This window comes from Phaenicophaeus curvirostris, chromosome 12, assembly GCF_032191515.1.
Source record: "Phaenicophaeus curvirostris isolate KB17595 chromosome 12, BPBGC_Pcur_1.0, whole genome shotgun sequence".
Taxonomy (NCBI): Eukaryota; Metazoa; Chordata; class Aves; order Cuculiformes; family Cuculidae; genus Phaenicophaeus; species Phaenicophaeus curvirostris.
Window position 1 is genome coordinate 4,260,248 of NC_091403.1, and position 22,123 is coordinate 4,282,370.

The following is a 22,123-nucleotide window of genomic DNA, read 5'->3' on the forward strand; positions in this document are numbered from 1 at the left end:
GAAAACTGGGTTGATAAGAGGAAACCAAAACCCACCTGCAGCATTCTTTGGGGCAGAAAATGCTATGCAGAAATCAGTTGTGTAAGACCAGGTGATGAAGCTGTATGACCAAATGCAGTTTTCTCTGCCATCAAATGCCGTGCTTTGATAAAAACATTGCAGTTATTTTGAAATAAGTGAGTGAATTGAGAATGTTTTGTAACATGGCTGCACCTCCAAAGCCAGAAAGGTGCTTTGTTTGCAGAGGTTGTGGGTGTGGGATGATCTCAGGGCTCTCTAGGCATTGCAAGAGCATCAGTTTAGAAACTTTCATATATTAGAACTGTCATAGCCTTTTCCTTGTGTTACTCAAGAGCTGGTTTTATATGTGTGCATTTGCATGTACACCCAACTGTATAATTAACTAGATGGTTTCTGTATACCTTTAATTGATTCTTGAATATGAGGTAAACATTACATTGTCACTTATTTCAAAAGAAGAAAAAAAGTAATGTATTTGTCCTGAGTAACTTTTATGAATAACATTTGGGTCATTAACAGGAATGCTGGTTTGCTGTTTGTGGTTTTTTTTCTATTATTTGCAGGCCTTTTCTACTGAAGCTTTTCAGGTTTTTTCTTTTTGCATTCTGGAGATAATGCGTTTAAAACTTGCCCTGTTTGCAACTCTGAAGGAAAGAGCTTTTTGTACTTGAGATCAGGTAGCTTTGCCTGAATTAATACAGATGTGCCAAAGTGTTCTTTTAGGTGAAAAAAAGGCAAAAAAATCTATATGTTATGCTACAAATGCATTTAGAACCTACTCAGCAGAGTTACTTTAATGTCTTTGATAGCTGAATTTTATCTCTCTGAAAATACAGATCTGTATCGTTTTAGATTTTCAGCATTAAATGTCTATCCTGGAACATTATTTTTCATGGAAAACACCTTTTTCTTTCTGTGTAGACAATAAAACTAAGCTCATGTAGCTTTTTATCAATAAAATGATTTATTCACCTCAGATGTGCTAATTAACTTGTCTCATGCTTAAGGGTTTGGCTGTTAAACATGCATTTAAAAAAGACAAAAAAGGTTTTGGTGTCTTGTGTATTGATGATTTAACTATATTGCAACTAGAAGTCACTGATCTCTTGCTATTGTTCTCATATTGCAGTATGCGAGGGTTTGGATCCCTGATCCAGAAGAGGTCTGGAAGTCAGCAGAACTTCTCAAAGATTATAAACCTGGAGATAAAGTCCTCCAGCTTCGACTTGAAGATGGCAAGGTAGGTCTGCATATTGTTCATAAGCTAATTGCTGTTCTTAACTGGAGAGTGAGGTATTCAATGCAGGAAGCTGTACCATCATAATATATCCTTATTTATGTGTGTGCAATTACTCTTGTCCACCGATTACCAGTAGTATTTTTTTGGTGTCAAAATTATACTATTTAGTTACAAAAATACATTATACCTGATTTTTAAAAATAAATAAAATAATAAAGTTGGTGCTTTTATCCAACTGCCTGTTATGTTCAATTGCATCATCTTGTTCCACTTACGCTGTTAATCCTATAACACGGGTTTGGTGTTCCAGTGAGAACAGTGTTGCAGAGAAAGAACTGTGACTTTTAGGTTGAGTGCGATCAACAGAAGATTAATAAAGATAAAAAGGGGCAAGGATTAAGGGCATTACAAAACTGATGCTAAATAAAGTGTGGAGAAATGATGAAGAGTCTATGAAAAGCTCACACCCTTCTAGTGAAGGCCTGTTCATTTTTTTCCGTGCCATTTAAGTGAATGTTTAATTTAAATATGTAACAATGGTGATTCCCCAGATCTTGTAATGGAAAACAAGGATCTACTGCAGTTGGTCAGATATTTGTTTTTCTTCTTTTCTTACCAGTGAACAGCTTAGATCCTAGTTTAATGTGCAGGCCTACGTAGCAGTGAAGTAGAAAGAATTTCAGGTGTATATAGAACAGCTTCTAAATAAAATATCTTACTTGATTGAATGTCAGTCTTGGACTCACTTATATTTCTTATGTGTCAAGCTGAGTAAAGTCTTTTTAACCTGGCAAGATTAATTTCCCCCCCAGCCCATATTCCAGGCTGTGTGGTTATGCTGCACACTCGCACATTGCATGTAGTAGAATGGGAGTGTTTACCAGTTTAGTCACATCACATGGGGACAAGGCAATAGCAGGTAAATAAAGTGATGTTAGTTGTAGAGAAAGATGCTATTAAAACATCCATATTGGAAGTTAATTTGTATCTGTAAAATTTTAAGTAACGTTTTTTCAGTTTGTGTTCTTGATGGGATTCTGCCAACATTCTCATGTCATTTTGCTGTATATGAAGCTGGCTATGATGGGACTGATGGGCATCTGCTTCCTCTGTCTGTTCCGCTCCAGAGGAAAGTAGTATGGAAAACCTGATTAGTTTTATGATCTAACTTTTTTTTTTTAATGTAATGAAAAGATTTGGCAGCAAAAGGAGGCGATTTGCTCAAGTAGTAGTCTAAAACAATGGTATCTCTTTATGGGTGCCTGTTATACATATAGAAAACCCTTTTGGGAAATTTTAAAAGCCATTTTTGGAGAAAGAGCTGCTAACTCAAATCACCAGATAATTCAAATCTTGCATTATGTTTTTCTAACTTGGATGTCTTTTGCTGGGAAGAATGGTTGGAGGGACTGAATGAGGAAACCTAAACACCAACTCTTTCAGCGTCTGTTTCCATTTGATTTTCAGGACATAGAATTTTGCCTAGATCCGAAGACGAAGGAACTCCCGCCCTTGCGAAACCCTGACATACTCGTTGGTGAAAATGACCTCACAGCACTCAGTTATCTCCACGAACCAGCCGTTTTACACAACCTCAAAGTTCGATTTATAGACTCTAAACTAATCTATACCTATTGTGGCAAGTACTGTTGTTTCATACCATAATCATTACAGAGAATGCCCTAGAGCAGGAATAGGAAAGTTGATTATATTGATATGTCTGCCTTCAAGTTAAAGTCATTTCAATGGCTGTTCTTACAGAAGTCTCTATGTTTGTGGTTGCTAAGCACATCAAGTAGTCTTGAAAGTATTAAGGTTCAGAGAAAGTCGACTCCAGTGTGTGTTCCTTTGGCTTCCCAACAGACTCTGCTTATAAAATGTGTCTTCAGCAGTTTTACCTTACCAGTGCGATTCCTGGCTGGCTGGTGTTCCCCTCAGGACTGCTTAGACAGGCACGGGCTGGAGGAGGGCTTCACCCGGTCCAGATACAGGAGGCTCACCTTTCTGTTTGGTGGATTTATTCCCCAGCTATGACTGCCTTTGTGCTGAGCACCTCCATCACTGTATGGAAGATAGCAGTTTATTTTCTTTTTTATATTTTCCAATCAGTACAGCTAAAGGAGTGAATTTGTAACAGTGCATCAGCCAGTGCTTGTCTGATCACAATTAAGAACACTCTTGGTTTTAAAATATAATTTAACTCACAGTAGAGGTTACCCAAAGCTGTAATTGCCTCTGATATTTTCAAATGGCCAGAATGGGGAGAAATTACTTTAACAATCACTTCATTATATGTGCAAAATTGCAGCTGAGTAGTTCTGTTTTAAAAAAACATTGCGAGATAATTTAGGCTTAAAATTTAGATTTCATACTTCTAGGCTTTTTTCTCTATGTGCATGTGTTTCTTTAAATCTCAGTGCTTAGTCAGCTTTGCTGACTTTTCATGTAAGATTTCAGTATACTTAAGCTGTGTAAATTTTTCAAATATTTGTCTTGTGTTTGGACATTGTGCTGGTGCATAAAGAATACTTTAAGTCATTAGTGGATTTTTTACATTTTAATCTGAGTAAAACAAACCATAATATGACGATGTGTTGCTAGAAACCAGACAGTATAAATTTCTTTCCCATATGTGTCTGATTAAGGTGAGAACACATTTTTCCAGTACATGTAGTCAAATTATCATTGGCATATTCATTGTAGCCCAGTTTATGCCAGCAGAAAACATGCCCTGTGATTTCTTTTTTAATATACAGTTTAACTTTGTCTCTAATCAGACATTTGTAGGGCAGTCCCAGTTCTTGATATTGCCAGCCGGAGTCTACTGAGCCTTCTTGATGTTGACCTGTATTATTAGACTTGCTGTTTATAATTTCATTGTACTTGATGCTGTTTTGCAAACTATAGAGTAGGGAAGTCATGTTGGAAGGTGGCCCTTGACAGGTATCAGTTATGGCTGCAGGTATCTGCAGCAGGAATTTGTGTTTTGCAGCTGAAGACCTTGTCCTGTCTTGGCCTGCCTGTGGAATATGCCATGGCTCAAATTTTCCTGTATCTGGTCACTGTTTCAGCCCCATCCATGGTGATGGGTATGGAGAGCTAAGGCAACTCAGCGTGTTAAACATGTTGTGATGGACTGACTGTAGGCATTAATGTCCTGCCACATTTTGCTCACTCCAGCTATTCCTAATCTGTGGGTGCTCAGCAGAGTGCATGTGCTCCCAATCCTGCTCTCAGCAGTGTCCAGACCACAGGAGACTGAATCAGACGTTGCCACCCTCTGCTTCCAGCCAGCGTTCGTTCTCGTAGGAGTGGGAGATGATTCATAGCCACGTCTCATCCCATCATGCAGTTGGAGGCACGACTAGAGGCACAGAATAATTTAGATTGGAAGAGACCTCTGAGAAGTCTTCGGTGAAGGTCCCTACTTAAATCAGGTCTGACTAGTTCAGGTTGCTCAGGGCTTGGACCAGTTGAAGTATCTGAGTGTTTGTGTCTCTCCAATGATGGAGACACCATGGCCTCCCTGAATAGCCCCAGCTGGGGCTGCGTATTCTTATCCTGGCTGGGAAACCACCTCAGTGCCCCCTGTTTAGACATTCTCTCCCTAATGCCCCCACGGCAAAGCTCCTGTTGGGAGAACGCTTTGTGAAAGGGCTTTTGTGCAACTGGAGTCTCATGGTCTGAGCTTGTTTGGGGTTTTCAGTCTGAGTTTCATGGTCCCCTGCCTGCTGATGCCACCATACTCCTCCCAGGAGACAGCCTGCCTGGTTTGTGTTTCGGCTGCATGGAAACATGCTCTGTGTTTAGTATCATTTAAGAGGCTTTCAAAAGGAATGTGCTGTCTGCTAGTTTTCTTTTGCTGCATTTGAAAACAACATGTTTTCCCTAGCGCAGCTTTAATTGTGGGTTTGGCTGGTTTCATAGTTTTTCATAGGACTGGAGGGCCTTTAGCTTTTCATGGATGGGTCTGCCAAAGGTCCTGGGATGGTGGAGCTTGGTTGGCTGTTTTGCTTCCAAACAAAACTCAGGTGATGCTTCTGGGAGCTGCGTGTGGGTTTATTACAAACGTGGGGGTTCCTGGTGGCCAAAGTGTGGGTGAAGGAGGTTTGAGGCTCCCTGGTGACTTGAGGAATGCAGTGTGCTATGAATTTATTAGCTAGGGATGTAGGCATATGGATGTTAATGTTATAAGCTAAGGGAAATAAAGTTGATGTGTTGGCCTTTAGAAATCTGATCCTTGTGTGGCTGTGACCATTCACCTTTCAAACCATTCTATTAATTCCTGTCTCGAGTACAAGTTACTTTCCCTGTGTAAAGATCATTGCTTTAGAGCCCTGCTGGCAGAAGGAGCTGTATTTGCCTCTTTAATCTGACTTGCCCATTAGCCAGGTTAGTTTAAATACCTCGTGAAGGTGGTTTGAGCTAACCCAGCTGATTTAGCCCAAAGGAGATTAAAAACATTTTAATCCACCAAGAGAATTATGGTAATGTTAATCTCAACCAGCAAAACTAGAACTAGAACTGGGATGGATGGATGGATGTCCACAGCCCTAGAGTTGAATGCAACTGTGCTTTCTTAGTGTAATGTGTTAAATGAATATTCAATTCTTTAAAATTTCACTTGAAAGTAGTCCAAACTTTTAAACAGGAACACCCCCGGTTTCTTAATTCCAAGTCAGCCGTTCACCAGAAACTCAGAGGTGATTTATAACTTTGCTTTGCAGTTGGGAACATTAAATGAAAAATTAATGAAGGAAGTTGAAAGTTACAAAGGAAAATTTAAATGCTTATGTGGAAGAACTGCTATGGCTGCAATGAAAATTCAGTGAATACTGCTGGGTAGTTCAAATGTATACAGTACTGCCTGCTATGCAGGAGAGAAGACTTTAATTTGAATTGATAAATTATTTATGTTAATATCCATTTTGTGCACAGATTGTGAATACGTTCAAGATAAAAGAATTAGACACACTTATTTTGACTGTCAATAAGAAGAATGGCAAAAAAAGTAGGCAGAGTTCAATTTAGTGTAATATAGGAACAAAATCACACATAGATCTGACTTGGGAAAGGCCACAGTATTTCTTAAAATAGCAATATGATTTAGCAGGGATAAAGAGAAGTTGTATATAAATTAATCTGGATTATAGTCCCATGAGACAGATTGATTTAAAAGTTCCTCAGAAGGCTTGCAATTCCTAACTCACTTGTTTTTGGATATTTCTAGGTGGTATTTCCTTGTTAATTTTACAGTTCACTACTGAAGTTAAGTGATTCAATATGCTGGAGACTTGTCATGGGGCTGCTTGTTTTGAATTCAAGAGTTCATTTTTGCTAACGCAGCCAAAAGCAGGAGGGAATTGTCTGAATCCTCACACAGGGGTTTTTTTTTAACTGTCTCTTTGATTAGACTTGCAAGCCTGGAAGGCTCAGCTCAGCGGCGTGGCCTTACTTAGTTTTTTATTACTTTTTCTCAGTTACAAAGGGCAGACGTTAAAAACTGGCACCAAAAATGTTCCTTGAGTCTGCTAGAGATCCCTTCCTCTCCCTATTCCCTCCCCACTTCTTTTTTGGCTCATCACTACGGCGTTAGAACTTGGCATAAAGTTTTATAAAGAGTTTTCACTCAAGCCTGTGAATCATTTTGGTGAAGTCATGGCTGATGGAAAAACACCAGCTCTACTTACATGGGCATGTCTAGACGTAAAACTTGCCATATATTTGAGGAAGTAGATCGAGGTCTCTCAGATCTCTTTGTGAAAGATATTCTATTGTTGTTTAATTTTTTTACTGTGGTTTGTGCTTCATCTATAAATGTGTGACGGTGTTTAAATATGGGATGATGCTCCCAGCAGCAGTACCAGACTGTAGAAGCCTTCACTTCCCTTCTCCCAGCTTTTCCATCAAAAATTTCTTAGATAGACATCACAACACTGTAATCTGCACGGAGCAGAGTGCTGGGATCTGCACTGAGGAAGTCTCTGTGTGTGCCTTTGAATTTCTGAGGCAGTTTAGAAGTGAGTTGAGTGCTATGGAAATGCTTCTGGTGGAGGTTCTTCAGGGCTGGTTTGTCCAAGAAGTGGGCGTAGCATGCTTGCCATAGTCACTATGCAGCCATCTGCACCTGTATTGTCACTTCTAGGCATCAAAATATATCTGTCAGAAGAAATTCTATTTTTAAAACACGGCCACAGTTAAAATTAGAGTTATTTCACCCTCCCTTCCCCTTAGCACATTGTCAAGGTGAGGAGGAATTGCCATGTCAAGAGAGCACACAGCTGGGTGTCAGGTGGTAGCGATCAGTGTTTTAACCCTTCATGAAACAAGTAAGTGTCCCCTGTTCCACGCATGATAACTTTAGAAAAGGCAGACAGAGAGGAAAGGTTAAAGTTGTCTCTAATGTGTTTCCTAAAGCAAGGTGGAAATAAACTCTTTTGATGCTTTTTGTATGCAAAACAGTGGTAAGAATAAATATCTATTGAAGTCAGTAATATCAGATCCTTCTTCCCTAGCTAATGTTTTTAGAAAGGTTAGAACAATAGTTGGTGTTAAAGCCGTTTTTTGGTTTGTTTTATGTTGGAATATCTGTGAGTAATTTCTGCTGTTTCATTTCCTTTGTAGGTATTGTCTTAGTGGCCATAAATCCTTATGAACAACTGCCTATCTATGGCGAAGATATCATCAATGCGTACAGTGGCCAAAATATGGGGGATATGGATCCCCATATCTTTGCGGTGGCTGAAGAGGCGTATAAGCAGATGGCCAGGTTAGTAGACCATGAGTCTTGAGTTCGCTGTTTTTCTAGAAGGAGTAAGACTTAAAATTTCTCGCTGTTGGCCTTCTCTTTCATTTGTAGCCCATGAAATGTTTTGGAAGATCTTTTATCCAGTATTTTAGTACATCTCACAAGAGGGTAAGTTGCCTAAGTTAGTGAACAGTAAAGCATTGTCAATGCAGTGGAGATCGCGGTCTCTTGACAGGTAACAGGAATAGCCAGGGATCTTGTCACTCTAAAATTAGGCCAGTGCTTTGTAAGATTATATTGTTTTAATTTGATAAGCAAACTGTGGAGATACTTTATAATCATCGGTGGATTTTTAAAGAGGAAAGTGCCAGATTCTTAACTGTTTTGTACTTGTGCGTTACTGACTACAGAAAAAATATTGCTTGGCTTATGAGGGCTGTTACAGGCTCCTAGTTGTGTTGGTAAAGTCACAGCTATGTAATCTGCCTGTGGCTATTGACTAGAATTAAGAGGGAGCAGAGGGACGACTGCACAGAGTGCCTGAAACCAGTGTCTCTAAGGGCACTGTAACAGCTGTGCAGGAAATCCTCATTTCTTGAAACATTGCATAAAATTGAACTTGTCACCCAAGGAGAACGGTTATTAGAAACTTCTTCCCCTTCACCCCAAGAACCTGCCAATTTGAGAAACTTTTGAAATATTTCATTTCTAGGATAAAGATCTTTTGGGCTACTGTGTAGTTTTTGGTTAACAAGTTGGTTCTTGGTACCCTCACTCGTTAGCTGCAAGCTAATACAGTTTTCCTTGTTGACAGTAGAGCCCGTGATCAAATTTATCAAGTAAAACAGTAGCAGATTTCTTGATTAACTGTGATGGCCCTCAAGCCGTGCAGCAGGAAGGGGAGGCAGAGGGAGGATGGGCTGAAAATAATAAAATGTGCATCTTTGAAATGAGCTATCTGTTCATTTAAGTGTCCGTACGAGAGTGAAAATGAATAAAATGCTCCATACACTGTGAAGTTAGTGAGCGTGTACATGAATATGGTGATTCACAATGCCTACGTTAGAGATAATTTCAAAAGAAAATGGTACAATACAGTGCAACGTTTCATGACTGAGGGTAATTTTGAAAGAGCCAGTGTTTCAAAACTACCCCATATCTGCACTATTGAACAGCAAAGGTATTAGCTTTACTTCCTTTTTGCTAACAAAATAGACACGTAGTCGGGTATGGGAACAGAAGGCAAAACTGTGGGTCGTGAACGTCACATCTGCATTGTGGCTTTTTCAGTCTAGATCACTTGCTCTAAAAGACTTGCTACTCTAAAAGCTCTCTAAGAATTTATTAGCCTGATTTTATATCTGAGGCATGGTACAGTGATCTACAGTTCCATGTCAGCGATGGATATAATCCAAATTCCCAGAATTTTTGTTCTTAATATTAACCAGCGGAATTAAGAGGTTTGAGGGGGATCTCTCTCCCCTGGCTGCCTCTAGCTGCAGTCTGGAGTGGGTTTACTTCTTAACCTCTGCCAATATTTCAAATTGCTGGATTGCCTGTATTCTGCATGCTTGTTAGCTGAAGCCTGCGCAGAGATTTCCGTCTGCCACCATCTGCATCCTCTGCTGTCGGAGGAAGACTCAGAGGGCTGAGATTTTGGCTAGATTTTCTGCTGTGGTTTTTCCTTTTGGTGTTAATTGCCTGCTCCTCAGCTCTTGCTGCGCCTCCAGCAATTCTGCTGTCCTGAATAACAACAAATAAGATGTGGCAGATGTTCCTTTTTGAAACAAGCGATGAGAAATTATATAAGCATGGAAATGGTCTTAAATAATCCTTTTGCATTAATTCCTTTGTGTGTTTGCAACGTGTTATAAACGATTTGTTATTCTTTTATGAATATCTGACTGTACTTTCATAGGTGCAAAATTAAAGCTGAGCACACAATGAAAATGAAAAAAATATTCTACACTGAAGTAACAATTTCATTGTTTATTTCCTCAGTGTTTATTTCCCTTTATCTCTGTTTTTTTTACTTGTTTATTTTTAAGAACTTTTTCTCTGTCCTTTGAACATACTGGGTTTGCTTATTGAATTTCATTTCTTAATGCTGTTTTCAGTTCCTTAGTCAGTTGTCCTGCCCTTTAACTTCAGTGATACTTTCTATACTCTGGACAATTCACCTTTTACTCCCAGATTATGATGTTAAAGGAAAAAATGCGCAGATTTACATTTCTGCAGCCGGTTATTTAAAAATGAAAATTAAATTGTCTGTTACTCTTTCATTAGCGCTTTAATAATTGCATTGAATATTCATATAGTAGCTATTCATATGGCTATAATCTGCATTTATGCATGCGAGATCTGTTTTTCTGTTGTTTCTGATCTTTCCTAACTCCATATTTAAATGAGCACTTGAATAATTATTGATGATGCTTCCAGAAGGCTTCAGTGAGCTCTTTGAAATACTTACTCCTCGGGTCACCTTGTTAATTGATAATTTAATGATAGTGTTTCTTCTGCTGTGGCTGAGAAACTCCTTCCGTGTGCATTGTTGTAACAAGATGATACTTGTGGTCTTCTTCAGCCAAAGAAGGCTTCCATTACAGGGAAGCTAGTGATTGTACACTAAGTATTTGCATGGTGTCTTCTGAAAAAATACAGTGTGAAAATTATTGGCCTCTGGAATGACAGGGATGGAGCTCACATTTCATTTTTAATGAAAGCATTATAACTTTGGTAGAAATCATAACCACCAGCACGTGCAGCTTATTTTCTTTGTAATACTCAGCAGAAGCTTCCATTTTTAACTGTATGGTTTACAGTAAGAGATGTTGATGGTTATACTCTTGAAACTGTTAAGAACTGCAGTAATGCGTGAGACTTATGATTATCAGTTCCTAACACTATTAGGGAAAGAAGTTCTAAATTGGTCTTATACAAGATCCCTTCCCCTGCCGAGTAAGGGCATGTTGTGGTTATTAAGATAATGTGGTTTTTTATCAACACTTTGATCTGGTTTGTTCTGTTCTGTTTGATGAGAGATGCAGCAGAGTGCGGTGCTTTTCAATTTAATAAATTAACTTGGAAATTTCCTTCTGATTAATTAGTAAAGTTGTCTAGCAAAGCGCAAGTTGGAAGTAACGTTTGCAAACAGAATGACATACTGATGAGGCTGCTGAAAAACTCAATGAATATCAGGATGGAAAGCAACAGTGTTTAAAGTGTCAGTCTCCAAAGCTTTGCTTTTTCTGTTTGGACAAAGTATAATGATTTATTCAATGTTGCTGCGTTTCTTTTTCATCACATTATCTTTAATAAGCAGGCTGCCTTTCTGTTTGTCAGATTTTCAGCCTGTGTCTGATGACTCTCAGCTATATGAAGATTTTTTTGCTGTCTTTTTGTTCAAGGGGAATCTCGGTGAGCCGATGAGTAGGTGTTTTGAAAGCACCTTGACTGACAGTCTGCGGTTATCCCAGGCGTCCCGAGATGATGTCCTGTTACAAACATGCACATTAGATCAGCTGCTGCTTTGCTTTCGGGCGTCTGATAGATGGATAGTTTTATTCTCCCCCAGCACAAGTTGGGAGGGGGAATGATTAACAACCCATGATGGATCTTCATCCAGTTATGAAATGAGAGCCTGCTCTGGTGGGAACTGCACAAACATACAGCAGCCTTCAGTGACTTATGGCTTTGACATACGACATTTTAAATGAAGTACTTCCCTTGAAAAGAGATGGTACTTTTGGGGCTCTGTTAAAATTAGAATGAAAAGGGAAATTGTCCTTTCTGACTAGAACAGGTGATTTTGGAATTGCCTTTTATACTCTGCATCTGACGATTTATGATGTTACGGTTACAAGACAGCAGATGGGGTAATCAACTTGATGTAACACCAGGGACCTGCTTGTCTGAGAAGTGATAATTTTAAGGCAACCAAGGGGTTAAATATGATCATAGCTAGAGTTCATGTGAGGTGTCCTGCTGGTAGCTAAGCAATGAGCTTTCCTCAACTACTGCAGGAATGACCTCTGACTAATCCCCAGATAAATCAGTTGCATAGTGCTGGCTCATCTTTGTGCTTCTCTCGAGTGCAGTCTGTTGTGGTTTTGCGGCATGTGCTGGCCTCTGTTTTCTTCATTTGGATAAATTGAGAGATTTTACTGTCAATTCATTATCTTTTCACCTTTTGCCATTTTTACAGTCCAGAGCTGTGTTCTGTGGATACAATGAAAATGGGAAGTGCTGCGATTTGTTAATTAAAAACAAAACAAAACAAAAAAGTACATTTACTGGTTAGAGAGTATTACAGAATGGGTTTTACTAAGCTGTTGTTGAAGAGAACCAAAAGATGCTTAAGAACTTGCGGTGTTTTGGAGTGGCTGAGTTTGCAGCTAGAACAGACTCAAGAGAATTCAAGTTGTGTATAATAGTAACATTTCACCTTTGTATCATTATTTCCATTTCATAGGTTTAGACAGACATGGGGAGTGAGAGAGCAACTTTGACAAGTTCACCAAGGAAGCAAAAGCAGAGCAGCAGAGTGTTAGAGCCCCTGAATCAAAAATCCTGACCCAGTATCTAATGACTTGATTGTACCAGCTTGATAATAAAATATGTGAGAACAGAGTATGTAATTGATAGTGCTGCAGTTAAATGAGTTGCCTGGTAACTTTCTCCCAAAACTAATTTGTTTTCAATATGCTGTAACATGCTGTATTTTGCATGCCTACATTTCCTTCAGTGTTAAGGGGTCTCTGTGCCAGGTAACATACATTGCATAATAATTTTTGCTTTCAGAGAAGGCTTCATGTGTTCCGAGCACTTTACAAGCATTCACCAAAGTCTGTCTCCTCTAATACTGGTATCAATTTCTGCTTGTATAGAAGAGAAGTAAAGCAGAGATGGTGTGCTGTGGCCATGCCTGGATCAGCTCAGAGCTGGTCCTGGGTGCTGAGCTTCCAGCCCCTGGTCCTGTGCTCAGAATCTCCTTTTTACTCCAGTGGCTAAAGAAGATGTCACTGAGAAATACTGTTAGGCTTAAAAAACCGGTTAAACTGGAAATACATTTAGAAATGTGGTTAAAGAACATAATTTGTTGGCCTAGTGTTTCAAGCCTATTAAAAAGGAGTGATTTTACAGAGAATTAATTTACTGCTTGGGCAGGAGGAATTGTGACTGAGGGTGCAGCTGAACAATTCACTGAAGCGTTAATACATGGTGTCAGTGAGGACTGGGAGGTGTCACGTCCTACAACGCTCTTTCTTCAGCATGAAATGTGGTTTGGGATAGATACAAGGATTAGCTATTAGATCCAGATAGTCAAAATAAACCGATGGGTACGGGGTGTGCAGGTGGAACAGCCCAAGAAACGGGGCTGCTGTTCTGCACAAGAAGTGATGCTTCCTCCTGGGCAATAGTGCTAGTAACTTACTAATTCTTTTCCCTCCCCCTCAACATCTCATCACAGAAAGTTTCAAAGCACTTTAGTCTCTAATAATAATCCGTAGTGCGTACATAGTGCTTTGCACATTCTGGGTGTTTTACAAGAGTTACCATGTTAATCCACACAGCAGCCTTTTGAGAATGGAAAAAATAATTACCTGTGTCAGGCCGCACCTTTTGGGATGTGCCGATACAAGTGAATTGGGAGGCCTTGGCTCTGGGAACACCAGGATGATGTGGCTCTGCGGGAAAGGAGGGGCTGTGCCTGCTGGGCAAAAGGACTCTTCAAGGAGAAGATTTCAGAAATGGGGGAAAAGGGTTTCCTGCAGAACAGGCAAAAAGGCAGAGCGCTGGGATAGCATTTATTGGTGGAGGGAGGCTGCAGGGGAGAATTCTGCAGCATAAGGAGGGGCTCAGCAAATACGTAGAGAGAATGGAAAGATGTGCTTGCGTTATGTGGGCCGTAGGGAACAGTTGGCAAGGAAGCAGAGAAGACAGGGGGGCTTTCCCATGGTAAGGAGACCAAGAGCCAAATCCAGAAATGAGATAAGGGAACTTACTTAGGGCTGCAAAGAACTTTTGTGACTAAAACGCTTTGCTCAGAAGGTTGACGAAGGGCAAGATGCTGCCTCCTGCTCTCAATGAGAGGTCATGGGAAGGCTGCCCGAATCTGGCTGCTGCTGTTCTAGATCGGTCCGAGAGCATTACAAAACTGCTGAACGAATTCATATTTATTTATTTATTGAACAGTTAAATTGCTTCTACTTAGAAGCAAATCCAGGGTTTGAAGAGTTGCCAATTTTTATAATGGCTCCTAACAGCTGCCGCACACCCTAGGCTGAATTTCAAAGGCCTTTGCACTGAAAAAGCTCTGCTAGGGATGCACAGCCTTGTTTGCTGCCAGACAACACCACGCTGAGGCAAAGGCGAAGCGAAATATATTGCACTGACTCGTGTTAAACCTTCTAAGGCCAGTGGGGTTTGCATCTGCCTTTCATTTTAGGGTAAATGCAAAAAGCAATTTTGGTCTTTTAGAGGAACAAACAACTGTAGTGGTGGAAGCATCACATAAAAGTGGGGCAGGATTGCTCAAAGAGGGCTGGGGAGGGCACAGGCTGGTAAGCAGTGCAAAAAAAATCCTGTATCTCTGGAACCTCATTTCATTCTGAAGAAAGAAGAGCATTCTAGGAAAAAAAAAACCCATGGATATATTGTGATTTCAAGTTTACAATCACTGGTATTTTTAGGAAACACTGTTTATTTCAACATTTATTGAAGTCAGCCCTGTTTAATGAGCCTTCAGATGAGGTGTGCAAAACCTTGTCGTTTCATCTCACACTATATATTTGTATTTGTGTTGCTTTATTCTTTTCCCTGCATTTGTCTGCTCTGCATCCTCTTGCCTACCTTGGAAGATGGTGTTCCCTTCAGACTGCTGGGGTTGGCCTTCGGCAGCTGGGAAGTTCCTTCCTAAATTTCTTAATAAGTTAATCAAGCTGCTTTCTGTGAGGCTTACAAAACTTTCGATGCTACGGAGAACTTTATAACTTAACCTTGTATTGATACCTGATAAAAGCCGATGGATTTTACAAGAAAGGAGTTTAAATTTTCTGTGGGTAATCAGTCCAAGACTGAATAAACTGTTTACAATGGGTGGAGTATTGGATGTATTCCTCTATTCCTGTCACATCAATGCTTCTAAGTTACTTGGGGATATTGATAAAGCAGTTACAATGATATTTAGCACTTCCACTTTTATTTCATCTTATCAAAGAGTGCTTTTATTTCATCTTATCAAAGAGTGCATTACTTGGTAACATTTTCTGTTCTCTTGTTTTTGTTATAGCTACCCCATGGGGGGGAAACATCTTTATTAAACAGATTTATTTAGTCATAGTCTCAGATACAAAGATGTGTGAATGTTCTGACTGTAGATACTGAGGTTATTTTGGTCATATGCTGTCACAAATATGCAACTGGAATGCTGAGAGATCGATTGCAGAAAATAGGATGCTTACTTAGGCCAGAATTATGTTTACATTGCTGAAAACACTCAATCATGTCAGCTGCATGTGTATCCTTGCAGTTGCAGATCAGCTTTGTACTGCGGGATGTAAAACATTACTTACCTTCGGCTAGGTTTGTGTTGGTCCCTGGTTAATCTTATGGCTCTCAGAGTAGCTGCAGCTAATGGAAATACAGCAAGATTTCAAACATGCCAGCCTTTCAGAACCAATCCTATCTGACCTTTTAGCAGTGTCATTAGTTTTTAAGTTATTTTCTTGGGTTGGTTTTCCTGCCACTGTAATTCAGCTGTAGGATAGCGTGTCACTAAGTTCCTTTTCTGTCTTTGATGGGCACGATGTGCGTTGATGTTAGTGGTAATTATGTGTGTTCACTGAGAACAGGATCTATCCCAAATGTTCTCTGAGTCGCAGGTTCCTTCCTTGGGATTTTGTGTCAGGTTCTTTGATGATTCAAAATTCACTGTTTTGAAATGTAAAGCAATTTCAGGCTTACATGTCTATCTTATTACCACAGAACTGCAGTAGAGGAACAGCTAGACTAAATAAAAGCTATTTATTTTGTTCTTGTTCTTGCATTGAAGCAGTGGGAGATTCAGTGTTTGAAGATTGCACGGTCAGGCCTTTGGCAGCAGCTTGTACTGTTTTGATTTAAATAAAAAATAGAACTATCATATGCCATGGGGTTGGTGCCTTTAGGCGTAACCTAAACTTGCTATTCCAAAAGAAAAGAAGAAACCAGTAGCAACTCCACAAAGGAAAAGGCAGTAGATTGAATTAAACCTCTTAGCACTGGAGCAGCGAGGGGAGATGTCCTGAAGGTGGCCGCTACCCTAACAAGATGCCTCCTTAAAAATACCAGCATTTTATCAGTGTCCTCAAGGTTAACAAACGCAGATGATTTGAGATCAGAGGCATAGTAAGTTCTAATGTTCTTGTCATCAAATTGCCCTCTATTTGGTCTTTCTATTTCATTTTAATGATAGCTCACTGATATTTTCCACCAGGCTGATCTATGTTATACGGCATTGAGACAACTCAACTTTGAAGCAGTTCGTCAGAGGCAAGCGTTTCAAAGTCCATATCAGAATGTTTTAAAATCATCTGTTAATGACACACTTCTGCCATAGTGAAGGTGGTGGCTTGGGTATGGATGGATGATATGAATATTGAAGTTCATGTCAATAATTCTAAAAATAACTCTCAAAGTGTTATCTGTACCTGAGAAAGAACTCAGGGTGTTGTTACTTGTATTTTCAAGGGAGTTCTGCTTTTGTTTTGTTTTTCCTTGTTGTTGTTTTGTTTTTAATGCAGCCTGATTATGAAAATTTCATTTGGCATTAGCAGAGATATTTTAGACTGACTGTTGTTTACACCAAACCATTAAAAATAGCCACCACCACATTTCATGCACTATCCAACGTATTTTGATTCTATTTTCCTTATTATTTTCCTTTCAGTGTGGCATTTTGTTTCTTTAAAGTTTAATGACATAAATGAGCCCTCTGCCGAGCTTTCGTGGCTGCCTGGCAGGAGCACCCAACCCTCTGCCTTGAACGACTGAGCATCTTGCTGCCTGTGGTAGGATGTCCATATGCTAAATCTTCCTTGGGGTTGTGGCAGTAACACCTCATCCCCTGCTGCTGTGGCGTCTGGGGTGTCGTGTTATGCTATCCTTTCTACTTCCTCAAATGTCAAGTGTGATCTTGGCTATTTTGTTGTGTTTTCCTGTCTCTCTGACAAAATCCAGAAAGAATAATATGCTAGAGGTTGGTCAGTCCAGTGTGTTAAAGCAAAACAATGGACTAATGTACTTTTTGAAGACAAGAGTCTCTCTGAGCGTGGATGGAGTGCTGGCCGGGCATTGCGAGAGGACTCTGCTGCACACAATGAGCGAGCCCTTTGTCTCTCACGATTGCTGTAGCTGCTGCCAACACAAATATTCATTGCAGAAGAGACAGCAGCAACGTTTTCAGCTTGCACAGAGCCAGCCATGTCTTCTCTGTGTGAATTTAAGAAAAGAGTGTGTGTGTTTATGTATTTATACAGTAATGCAATAATGGATCCTTATTCCTGAGCACATGAATGAGTGCTAAATGGAAAAGTATGTCTTTGTATCTTATGATGTGGGGGAAGGAAAGTCTGGGCTAATTAGCAACGCGATTCTTAAGGAGAAATTATTTCAACCTAATTTTTTCATTACAGTCTGAAAACTTCGAGCTCTGAAAAGGTAAGTATTTCCTACTGCTCCTAGGAGAGTCTAGGGACTACAAAAGCAGTGTGCCCATGCTTACACAAATCCTTCAGGGATGTGACAATTGGGAAACTTGTTTTGATGTTCTTCTCTTGGCAATGGAGTTAGTTTTTCTATTGACAGTTTTCTCAGAAGTTTGTATTACCGAGGCTGCAATACTTTGATTTTTGAAAGCCTTCTGTACTTTGGTAACTAAGCTGAAAATAATCTTCATCATCAGAGGATACATTTCATAGGACTTGAGCTTTGCAAGTCTGTATATTTTATGATACTCTACATGAAAAGGAGTTGGTGATGTACAAATGAGAAGCTTGTTATGTTGTTGCCCATCTCCCATGTTAAGCCGCTCCTCAAGTCAGACGGGAAGTTTCATATTTTGTAATGGTATGGTTTGGGTTTTTTCCTGTGTGGAAGAGCACAGGAGGAAGAGGAGAGAGTGCACTGCCAGTCCTATGAAGAAAATATTCTCTGTTTTTGACTTGCTGCAGGATCTGCCTGTATGAGAGGAAAATATGTTGTTATCGGTTGTCCCATTTATGCCTTTGGTTAGACTTGTCCCATGTCCTTCTGCTGCTCTTTTTCAACATGAAAAAGTTATGTCCACGTAACTCCTGCCTCCTCCTGACGTGCAGGGCTACGAGCTGTCCCTCGTGCATGCCTGTCTAACGCTGGTTGACTCTGTGAGGGCGAATCGAGAAGAAGCAAGAGCATTTCATCTTCATTTCCCAGTGTGAAATCTTCATCGTTGCTGCAAGCCGTTCCGGGCACAGCAGAGCTCAGTTGAGCATGCACAGCCGGCTTGGTGGCTGCTGTGACAAGAGGTCTTGACAGTGGGTGTTGTCATTGTCCTGTGGATGTGGCTGGCGGCTCTGGCAGTTCAGTCTACATAACCTGGACTACACACAACCTGGTATCAAGCTGATAGTTTCTCACAATTTTCCCACTGAGACTGACAGCTTGGTGTATGTGAATGTATGGACTATGCTGCAGTCATTCACACCTACCACATGTGTTAAATAGGACTTGAGAATGCAAAATTAGGTTGCTTTGATCTTTTTAACACTTGCCTGTTAAATTTAAATCAGCACTCAGCTATTTCAAGCAATTTCCTTTTACCAAAATGTAGAAAATCTGCTTCAGCCAGCGCCTTCATTCAGTTAAACAAATCCCACCTTGACTCTCCTGGAGATGTATGATGTGATCAGTGGCTTCTTTAGCTTGCGTCTTTGTTCAACACGAAGTAGATGTTGGAGTTGTGCTCTTAACTGAGGACTTCGTGGTGGTTTTGAAGATTGGTAGCAGCTTGAGAGTAATATTGTCATTTACTGTAATTTACCTTCATATCATCATCACCAGATTTTTTTTTTTTTTTACCGTCTCAGAAATAGAACCTCAGGTCTTCTGGAGGACCTGTAGGCTACAGAATCCACAAACACTTTCCCATGCATGCGTCTTCGCTTCCCTACACAGCATTTACTGGTGGCCTCAGCAGGCTTTTGGAAGTCGTGCAAACTCTGTATGTGCTGCCTGAACTTGTGCATACCCAAAATTGTATTCGCAGTTACTGTTCTGCGAGTGCAGCCTGGCCAGGGCTTTGGCCATACTTCTTATATTCTAGCCCCAGCTCTGAAAGTTGTTGGGGTTTTTTATTCCTTCTTTCTCCGATTTCCAGTATTTAAGGTAGAGTTAAGCTCACCCAGGTCCTAGGAGTATCTTGAAATATCAATCATTTTAACTTATTTTGCTTTGGAAGTATAAAATGCTGTATAACATGTATGGTCTTCATTTTAAGAGATTCAGGCTTTATAAATGCTGATTTCTATCCTTGCTATTTTTTATTGTGTTGTTAGTCGTGCAGTTGGGGTTTATGGATAGAGTCCTCTTTGAGATGAGAAAAAAAAATATTTTAGTAGCAAATGAAGTTTTGATTTTTTTTAAAATAAGAAATTACTTCACAACAAAGGGATTGTCTTCACACCAGAGCTGCTATTTGTGTCTGAACAGCGCTGCTTGAATTTTTCCAGATGCAGAACAATTCTGGGAAAAGCTGATGATTAGATCAGAAGAACGAAAGGTCTCTGTTGCTGGCTCTGCTGTTGATTTCTCTATCTGTAAGATGACATTAATGATCTTTACTAATGAGCACTGATAATTTAGTGCAGCACTAAATTATAGAGACCAGAGACTCTGGATAGAAGTAGCTGCAGAAGCACGTAGTGAGTGGTGGTAACAGGTAGTTTAGTGTAGCCAGGTGCTCTAGAGCAGCTCTGCTGGCTGGCTGGACTGTTGCAAGAGCATCAATCCTGGCTGAGCATCCCGGTCGCAGGCAGTCCAGTCAGCCATTCCGGCAGCTTGGTCACTAACAACCTTATTTCTGCCACAAGCATTTACGTTCTTGCTGTATGCTAACATTTATGGTGGAAGGGGACAAACTGGGGACACAAAAAATAAGTGTCCTTGAGAAAACAGCTGGTAATTGACATGTCTTTGTGTTTCAGAGATGAGCGAAATCAGTCAATCATTGTCAGTGGGGAGTCTGGAGCCGGAAAGACGGTCTCTGCGAAGTATGCCATGAGGTACTTTGCCACGGTCAGCGGATCTGCCAGTGAAGCCAACGTTGAGGAGAAAGTCTTGGCCTCTAACCCCATCATGGAGGTAAGAGAGCTACTGCACTAACGCCTACCCTCCATCTGCAGTTATTATTCTGGAATTAACATAAGCATTCAACAGAGAGAGCATTATATACTTTTTTTTAAGCATCAAAGAACCTAGAAGATGTGCATCGTAAAATTTTGGGTTTATCCATTTACCAAGAGGTGCTTTAGACAGTTTTGTGTAGCATTCATGAAGGATTGAGAGAAGGCAGAGGGTAATGTTTCAGTGTTGTTAATATATTTCACATAACAAAATAATTTTTAAATAAATTCTGCTTTAAATCTATTCAGCTTTGTAACACTGCTGGTTCCCAGACTGCTGGCCAAATGCAAGGGCAGAGGACTATTTTTGTGTGTAAAATTTCAAAGAGAATTAAAACTTCTGGTTTTACGCATCAAACATGTACGTCACACAGTGGGAACAGGTAGATTATACTTCGAAGTGAAAGAGAGTTGTTGAGTAAAGCAAATGTTCATTTTTAGGAAATATGTTTAGGGAAGGTAGAGTGAGAAAGCAAAGAACCTGAAGGGGGTACAAGAAAGTTGGGGAGGGACTGTTTAAAAAGACTTGTGGTGATAGGATGAGGGGCAATTAGTATAAAATGGAGAGGGGCAGATTTAGACTAGACATAAGGAAGAATTTCTTCACCGTGAGGGTGGGGAGGCCCTGGCCCAGGTTGCCCAGGGAAGCTGTGGCTGCCCCATCCCTGGAGGGGCTCAAGGCCAGGTTGGATGGGCCTTGGGCAGCCTGGTCTGGTGGGAGGTGTCCCTGCCCATGGCAGGGGGGTTGGAACTGGATGGGCTTTAAGGTCCCTTCCAACCCAAACCATTCTGTGATTCTATGAGATGCGTACAGTTTTCTTTCAGAGGTGAAAGAACATGACACAAGACATAATTTTGCTGTAATTAGCTCTGACTAATGTTTCAGTTCTGGAAATTTGTATAACTAGCAGAAGTCAAGTCCCAGAATCATTGGCTTGGGAGCATTGGTGCTAGCAGTAGACTGTGAGATAACAGGTACAGTTTCGTCCTGCTTCAGGATGCCTGTTCTCTTGGAAACTCAGGGGATGCTGTAATTCTGATGATGTGGCCAAGCAGAGAACATTTCTTAGGCTCATCTGAGTTGGTGTTTGTGTCTTTGCCTTTGTGTAGAATCATATGGTAGCTGAAGTTAAGAAACTATGTTAAGGAATGATTCACCAGAGAGGGAACAGTCTGGGAGGAATTCCCTGAAAGAAGTAGCACTGTCCACAGACACGCACATGTGTGCCTATGGACAACCTAAGAAAGTGGTAGGACAACTGATGCCTTGCTAAATGTTTAGCATCTCTACGCAATAGTGTGAGATATTAATAGATAGACATGAGTAAATGGTGTGCACACAGTGAAATGTGAAATGCAAAATGCTGCCGTTGTTTTCTTTCCTAGACATTTTAAAAATTATCTGTGTTTTATTCCTTCTTTCTTCTTGGCATGAAGAGTTCATGATACTCAAACTGCCCCATCACAGTTGTGTGTGTTCTGTCACAAGGTAATTGTGCCTGGTTTGTGGTGCTGTGTGGTGCTTTGAAATTGTTTTGTGGGATGAAACAAGCTGTACCATGAGGAGCAGTGGGTATATAAATCATATGTCCAGCTCTGGGAGGAAGCCAGGGGACTCAAGCCTTGTCTTGAGCTGCACCTACCCCAGCAGGGGCAGCCTGGGCCCTGGGAAGGAACGGGATGGGTCCGTGTTTT

At 40.4% G+C, this 22,123-nt stretch overlaps 1 protein-coding gene across 1 annotated transcript in view; it reads left to right on the forward strand.

Annotated features, from left to right (window-relative positions):
* MYO5A (myosin VA) overlaps window positions 1-22,123 on the forward strand; it is a 92,266-nt gene that overhangs the window by 16,040 nt on the left and 54,103 nt on the right. The window contains exons 2-5 of the mRNA XM_069866734.1: window positions 1,151-1,261; window positions 2,729-2,900; window positions 7,886-8,030; window positions 20,231-20,387. Of these exons, the coding sequence (XP_069722835.1) occupies window positions 1,151-1,261; window positions 2,729-2,900; window positions 7,886-8,030; window positions 20,231-20,387 (585 nt within the window). The remainder of the gene's footprint in view (window positions 1-1,150; window positions 1,262-2,728; window positions 2,901-7,885; window positions 8,031-20,230; window positions 20,388-22,123) is intronic.